Source organism: Salmo salar, chromosome 11 (assembly GCF_965601325.2).
Source record: "Salmo salar chromosome 11, fSalSal1, whole genome shotgun sequence".
In the NCBI taxonomy this organism is placed as follows: Eukaryota; Metazoa; Chordata; class Actinopteri; order Salmoniformes; family Salmonidae; genus Salmo; species Salmo salar.
This window is the reverse complement of record NC_138301.1, coordinates 123,843,013-123,850,512: the sequence shown is the minus strand read 5'-3', so window position 1 is coordinate 123,850,512 and position 7,500 is coordinate 123,843,013. Positions and strand designations below refer to the sequence as shown.

Below are 7,500 nucleotides of genomic sequence, written 5' to 3'. Positions count from 1 at the left end.
CGGGAGTCTTCGTGAAATGGGTTTCCATGGCCGAGCAGCCGCACACAAGCCTTAGATCACCATGCGCAATGCCAAGCGTCGGCTGGAGTGGCGTAAAGCTCACCGCCATTGGACTCTGGAGCAGTGGAAACGCGCTCTCTGGAGTGATGAATCACGCTTCACCATCTGGCAGTCCGATGGACGAATCTGGGTTTGGTGGATACCAGGAGAACGCTACCTGCGCCAATGCATAGTGCCAACTGTAAAGTTTGGTGGAGGAGTAAGAATGGTCTGGGGCTGCTTTTCGTGGTTCGGGCCCCTTAGTTCCAGTGAAGGGAAATCTTAACACTACAGCATACAATGACATTCTAGACAATTCTCTGCTTCCAACTTTGTGGCAACAGTTTGGGGAAGGTAATTTCCTGTTTCAGCATGACAATGCCCCCCTGCACAAAGCGTGGTCCATACAGAAATGGTATGACAAAGTTGGTGTGGAACAACTTGACTGGCCTGCACAGAGCCCTGACCTCAACCCCATCGAACACCTTTGGGATGAATTGGAACGTCGACTGTGAGCCAGGACTAATCACCCAACATCAGTGCCCGACCTCACTAATGCTCTTGTGGCTGAAAGGAAGCAAGTCCCCGCAGCAATGTTCCAACATCTAGTGGGAAGCCTTCCCAGAAGAGTGGAGGCTGTTATAGCAGCAATGTTCCAACATCTAGTGGAAAGCCTTCCCAGAAGAGTGGAGGCTGTTATAGCAGCAATGTTCCAACATCTAGTGGAAAGCCTTCCCAGAAGAGTGGAGGCTGTTATAGCAGCAATGTTCCAACATCTAGTGGGAAGCCTTCCCAGAAGAGTGGAGGCTGTTATAGCAGCAATGTTCCACCATCTAGTGGAAAGCCTTCCCAGAAGAGTGGAGGCTGTTATAGCAGCAAAGGGGGGGACCAACTCCATATTAATGACTTCCCAGAAAAGTGGAGGCTGTTATAGCAGCGAAGGGGGGACCAACTCCATATTAATGACTTCCCAGAAGAGTGGAGGCTGTTATAGCAGCTAAGGGGGGGGACCAACTCCATATTAATGACTTCCCAGAAGAGTGGAAGCTGTTATAGCAGCAAAGGGGGGACCAACTCCATATTAATGACTTCCCAGAAGAGTGGAGGCTGTTATAGCAGCAAAGGGGGGGACCAACTCCACATTAATGACTTCCCAGAAGAGTGGAGGCTGTTATATCAGCGAATGGGGGACCAACTCCATATTAATGACTTCCCAGAAGAGTGGAGGCTGTTATAGCAGCAAAGGGGGGACCAACTCCATATTAATGACTTCCCAGAAGAGTGGAGGCTGTTACAGCAGCAAAGGGGGGGACCAACTCCTTATTAATGACTTCCCAGAAGAGTGGAGGCTGTTATATCAGCAAGGGGGGGACCAACTCCATATTAATGACTTCCCAGAAGAGTGGAGGCTGTTATATCAGCAAAGGGGGGACCAACTCCATATTAATGACTTCCCAGAAGAGTGGAGGCTGTTATATCAGCAAAGGGGGGGACCAACTCCATATTAATGACTTCCCAGAAGAGTGGAGGCTGTTATAGCAGCAAAGGGGGGACCAACTCCATATTAATGACTTCCCTTTTTTCAGCAAAGGGGGGACCAACTCCATATTAATGACTTCCCAGAAGAGTGGAGGCTGTTATATCAGCAAAGGGGGGGACCAACTCCATATTAATGACTTCCCAGAAGAGTGGAGGCTGTTATAGCAGCAAAGGGGGGACCAACTCCATATTAATGACTTCCCTGAAGAGTGGAGGCTGTTATAGCAGCGAATGGTGGACCAACTCCATATTAATGACTTCCCAGAAGAGTGGAGGCTGTTATAGCTGCAAAGGGGGGGACCAACTCCATATTAATGACTTCCCTGAAGAGAGGAGGCTGTTATATCAGCAAAGGGGGGACCAACTCCATATTAATGACTTCCCAGAAGAGTGGAGGCTGTTATAGCAGCAAAGGGGGGACCAACTCCATATTAATGACTTCCCTGAAGAGTGGAGGCTGTTATAGCAGCAAAGGGGGGACCAACTCCATATTAATGCCTTCCCAGAAGAGTGGAGGCTGTTATAGCAGCAAAGGGGGGACCAACTCCATATTAATGACTTCTCAGAAGAGTGGAGGCTGTTATATCAGCGAATGGTGGACCAACTCCATATTAATGACCATGATTTTGGAATGAGATGTTCAACAAGCAGGTGTCCACATACTTGGTCAAATCAAAATCAAATAAAATTTTATTTGTCACACGCGCCAAATACACAGGTATAGACCTTACCGTGAAATGCTTACTTACAAGCCCTTAACTTTATTTTCTTAAAACTTTATTGTTGGTTAAGAAAATATTCACTAAATAAAGTAAAAAATTAGTAACGAGGCTATATACAGGAGGTACCGGTACCGAGTCAATGTGCGGGAGTACAGCTTAGTCGAGGTAATTTGTACATGTCGGTTGGGGTAAAGTGACTATGCATAGTTAACAGCGAGTAGCAGCAGTGTAAAAACAAAGGGGGGGGGGGGGGGGGGGGTCAATGTAAATAGTCCGGGTGGCCGTTTGATTAATTGTTCAGCAGTCTTATGGCGTGGGGATAGAAGCTGTTAAGGAGCCTTTTGGTCCTAGACTTGGCGCCCCGGTACCACTTGCCTTGTGGTAGCAGAGAGAACAGTCTATGACTAGGGTGACTGGAGTCTCTGACAATTTTATGGGCCTTCCTCTGACACCGCCTGGAATAGAGGTCCTGGATGGTTGGAAGCTTGGCCCCAGTGATGTACTGGGTCGTACACATTACCGTCTGTAGCGCATTATGGTCAGATCCCGAGCAGTTGCCATACCAGGCAGTGTTGTAACCGGTCAGGATACTCTCGATGGTGCCGATGTAGAACTTTGAGGATCTGGCGACCCATGTCAAATCTTTTCAATCACCTGAAGGGGAAAAGGCGTTGTCGTGCCCTCTTCACGACTGTCTTGGTGTTTTTGGATCATGTAATGTACCCAGGTATCCGGTGGGGAAGCACACATGTGCTTGTAGTGTTGTTCATATGACCACAGTTTGCAGGGTCTTCTAATTATTATTATGAATCTTATTTAATAAAATTGATATTTAAGCAAATTGACGTGTAAATGTTACATAAAGGGTTTTGTTTGAATATAAAAAAAAATTAAAAAAAATGTGTAGCAAAGGTGTTTTAGATATTTAGTTCGTTAAGAGGTAAAGTTGGTATTTGGAATCTGCCATGAGTGGAGGAAGTTGGCTTGAGTTGAAAGAAGTGACAGGAAGTGACATTCAGGGAATTGGTCTAGAGATGGAATTTAATTATGTGGGACGCAAGCGTAATTTAATTTAATTTAATTATGTGGTTGTTATGGCAGAATATTACATTCGGGGAATTGTGGTTTTGAATTGACTGAGAATTGGATTTTGAGATGGAATTTAATTGAGAGAACTGCAAAATATTAAAATAGGTATTGTAGTTGGGAATTGAATTAGGAATTGACATCCACACAGGATGTTGTTCATGGCTCAGCCAGCCCTAGCAGCAGTACCCACCAGTGTTGAGGATCTCCAGGATGCTGTTCATAGCTCAGCCAGCCCTAGCAGCAGTACCCACCAGTGTTGAGGATCTCCAGGATGCTGTTCATGGCTCAGCCAGCCCTAACAGCAGTACCCACCAGTGTTGAGGATCTCCAGGATGCTGTTCATGGCTCAGCCAACCCTAGCAGCAGTACCCACCAGTGTTGAGGCCTCCAGGATGTGGTTCATAGCTCACCCAGCCCTAGCAGCAGTACCCACCAGTGTTGAGGCCTCCAGGATGTTGTTCATAGCTCACCCAGCCCTAGCAGCAGTACCCACCAGTGTTGAGGATCTCCAGGATGCTGTTCATGGCTCAGCCAACCCTAGCAGCAGTACCCACCAGTGTTGAGGCCTCCAGGATGTGGTTCATAGCTCACCCAGCCCTAGCAGCAGTACCCACCAGTGTTGAGGCCTCCAGGATGTTGTTCATAGCTCACCCAGCCCTAGCAGCAGTACCCACCAGTGTTGAGGATCTCCAGGATGTGGTTCATGGCTCACCCAGCCCTAGCAGCAGTACCCACCAGTGTTGAGGATCTCCAGGATGCTGTTCATAGCTCACCCAGCCCTAGCAGCAGTACCCACCAGTGTTGAGGATCTCCAGGATGCTGTTCATAGCTCAGCCAGCCCTAGCAGCAGTACCCACCAGTGTTGAGGATCTCCAGGATGCTGTTCATAGCTCACCCAGCCCTAGCAGCAGTACCCACCAGTGTTGAGGATCTCCAGGATGCTGTTCATAGCTCACCCAGCCCTAGCAGCAGTACCCACCAGTGTTGAGGATCTCCAGGATGTGGTTCATAGCTCACCCAGCCCTAACAGCAGTACCCACCAGTGTTGAGGATCTCCAGGATGCTGTTCATGGCTCAGCCAGCCCTAGCAGCAGTACCCACCAGTGTTGAGGATCTCCAGGATGTGGTTCATGGCTCACCCAGCCCTAGCAGCAGTACCCACCAGTGTTGAGGATCTCCAGGATGTTGTTCATAGCTCACCCAGCCCTAGCAGCAGTACCCACCAGTGTTGAGGCCTCCAGGATGTGGTTCATAGCTCACCCAGCCCTAGCAGCAGTACCCACCAGTGTTGAGGATCTCCAGGATGTGGTTCATAGCTCACCCAGCCCTAACAGCAGTACCCACCAGTGTTGAGGATCTCCAGGATGCTGTTCATGGCTCAGCCAGCCCTAGCAGCAGTACCCACCAGTGTTGAGGCCTCCAGGATGTGGTTCATAGCTCACCCAGCCCTAGCAGCAGTACCCACCAGTGTTGAGGCCTCCAGGATGCTGTTCATGGCTCACCCAGCCCTAGCAGCAGTACCCACCAGTGTTGAGGCCTCCAGGATGTGGTTCATAGCTCACCCAGCCCTAGCAGCAGTACCCACCAGTGTTGAGGCCTCCAGGATGCTGTTCATAGCTCACCCAGCCCTAGCAGCAGTACCCACCAGTGTTGAGGATCTCCAGGATGCTGTTCATAGCTCACCCAGCCCTAGCAGCAGTACCCACCAGTGTTGAGGATCTCCAGGATGCTGTTCATAGCTCACCCAGCCCTAGCAGCAGTACCCACCAGTGTTGAGGATCTCCAGGATGCTGTTCATAGCTCAGCCAGCCCTAGCAGCAGTACCCACCAGTGTTGAGGATCTCCAGGATGTTGTTCATAGCTCACCCAGCCCTAACAGCAGTACCCACCAGTGTTGAGGTCTCCATCGCTGAGGGCCTCCAGGATGTTGTTCATGGCTCCCATGTAGAAGATGAGACGGAGCTGAGTGATGGACATGGTGACCAGAGAGAGGATGAAGAGAGGGCTGCTGATGCTCTGCATGAACGACTGGGCTGCAGGAGAAAAAGGGTTCGGAAGAAGAGAGGAAAGGGAGGTGATTCAAAAAGCTATATTTTGCTATGGAAGGTTTTACACATGGCTGAAGTCATCGGTGTAATCTGTGGGCCTTGACACTTGTATGTAATGAGAGCACAAATAAGAACACCTGAACTAATTTTGTTACATTTCTCTGGTTAAGAAATGTAACTAAATTAGTTCAGGTGTTCTTATATATATATATATATATACTTTTTGTTATCTTCAAATGTTCGATTGTTTTCTTCCAATTTGACAGTACAGAGTATTTTGGGTAAAAAAATAAAGCCAAATAAATACATTTTAATTCCACTTTGTATTTTTATATATATATTTATATATATACATATTTTGACAGAGGTAATGGAACTGTCCATTGATCAGCACAGCAATTGATAAAACAGCACACGTGTTTGGAAAAACAAGTGGTTCTGAGCTTATGTCAATATTACACAGGTGAGCTAACGGTTACAGAAATCAGGAATGTAGACAGGCTAGCTCATTTTATCTGTATGAGTGACTGTCCAACACACCACCACCTGTTGCTATGTTGGGCACCTACTGACCAAAATTATGTTATTATGAAATATATATTTCTATAAATACATATTTAGGTTTAAGGAAATACAGGCAGGCACCACGTTACTACAAGACAAAACAGCTCAATCAAGCCATATGGTCTTGTAAGTATAAAAGCAAAGCTTGTTCATCAAAAAAGCTTGAAAAGGTAGTGGAATGGGATAATGTCTTATTGTTTGAAGTACAACACCATCATAGCTACTGTAGTAGGTCAAAGCTGTGTGCTGTAAAACCTTGGTGGAGCATGGGTGGAGTAGGCATTGTGGTGCTGGGAAACCTTGGTGGAGCATGGGTGGAGTAGGCATTGTGGTGCTGGGAAACCTTGGTAGAGCATGGGTGGAGTAGGCATTGTGGTGCTGTGAAACCTTGGTGGAGCATGGGTACAGTAGGCATTGTGGTGCTGGGAAACCTTAGTAGAGCATGGGCGGAGTAGGCATTTTGGTGGTGTGAAACCTTGGTGGAGCATGGGCGGAGTAGGCATTTTTGTGCTTGTAAATTCCCTTTCTTTTTCAGCTTCAGACCAATGCTTACTTCTCCCATGAAACATAATGTTCTTTGTTTAATGTGTTGTATGTATACTGTGTTATGTTTGTAAGTAATTTGTGTTGCGTTATGTTGTCATGAAGTTGAATGAAGTTTGTTGAGTTGTCAGAACATTGTGTAATGTTGTCCGAATCTTTCGTGAATGTTGTCTGAACATTGTGTCCTTACATTCCTCCATGGGTTTTCTGTTGACCTCCAGATCCATGGTTGAGAGACAGAGTTTGTGTCCTTCCTTAGTGGCCAGCTCTCTCTGCTTCGGGTTGCTGCTCACACTCAGACGCTTCCCCACCGTGGTCACCTGATGGTAGAACTGCTTTCCTGTGATCTTGTGGTCAAAACCCAGCCAACTGAACTTTACCTTCACACTAGGGAGGGAGGGAGGGAGGGAGGGAGGGAGGGAGGGAGACAGGGAGAGGGGAGGGGAGAGAGAAAGGAGGAGGGGGAGGTGGTGAGAGAGGGAAAGAAAGACAGAGGGAGGGAGGGGGAGAGTGAGAGAGCGAGAGAGAGAAAGGAAGTGGGGGAGAGAGAGAGAGAGAGAGAGAGAGGGGTTAACGTAACACAGTAACAGAGAGGGGTTAACGTAACACAGTAACAGAGAGGGGTTACTGTAACACAGTAACAGAGAGGGGTTACTGTAACACAGTAATAGAGAGGGGTTAACATAACACAGTAACAGAGAGGGGTTACTGTAACACAGTAACAGAGAGGGGTTAACGTAACACAGTAATAGAGAGGGGTTAACGTAACACAGTAACAGAGAGGGGTTAACGTAACACAGTAACAGAGAGGGGTTAACGTAACACAGTAACAGAGAGGGGTTAACGTAACACAGTAACAGAGAGGGGTTAATGTAACACAGTAATAGAGAGGTGTTAACGTAACACAGTAACAGAGAGGGGTTACTGTAACACAGTAACAGAGAGGGGTTACTGTA

General features: G+C 47.5%; 1 protein-coding gene across 1 annotated transcript in view; it reads right to left on the bottom strand.

Moving 5' to 3' along the window:
- LOC106563908 (large neutral amino acids transporter small subunit 4-like) overlaps positions 1 to 7,500 on the bottom strand; it is a 40,710-nt gene that overhangs the window by 13,663 nt on the left and 19,547 nt on the right. Inside the window, exons 8-9 of the mRNA XM_082958342.1 lie at positions 6,735 to 6,931; positions 5,279 to 5,422 (exon numbers count right to left, since the gene is read on the bottom strand). Coding sequence (XP_082814468.1) covers positions 5,279 to 5,422; positions 6,735 to 6,931 — 341 coding nt within the window. The remainder of the gene's footprint in view (positions 1 to 5,278; positions 5,423 to 6,734; positions 6,932 to 7,500) is intronic.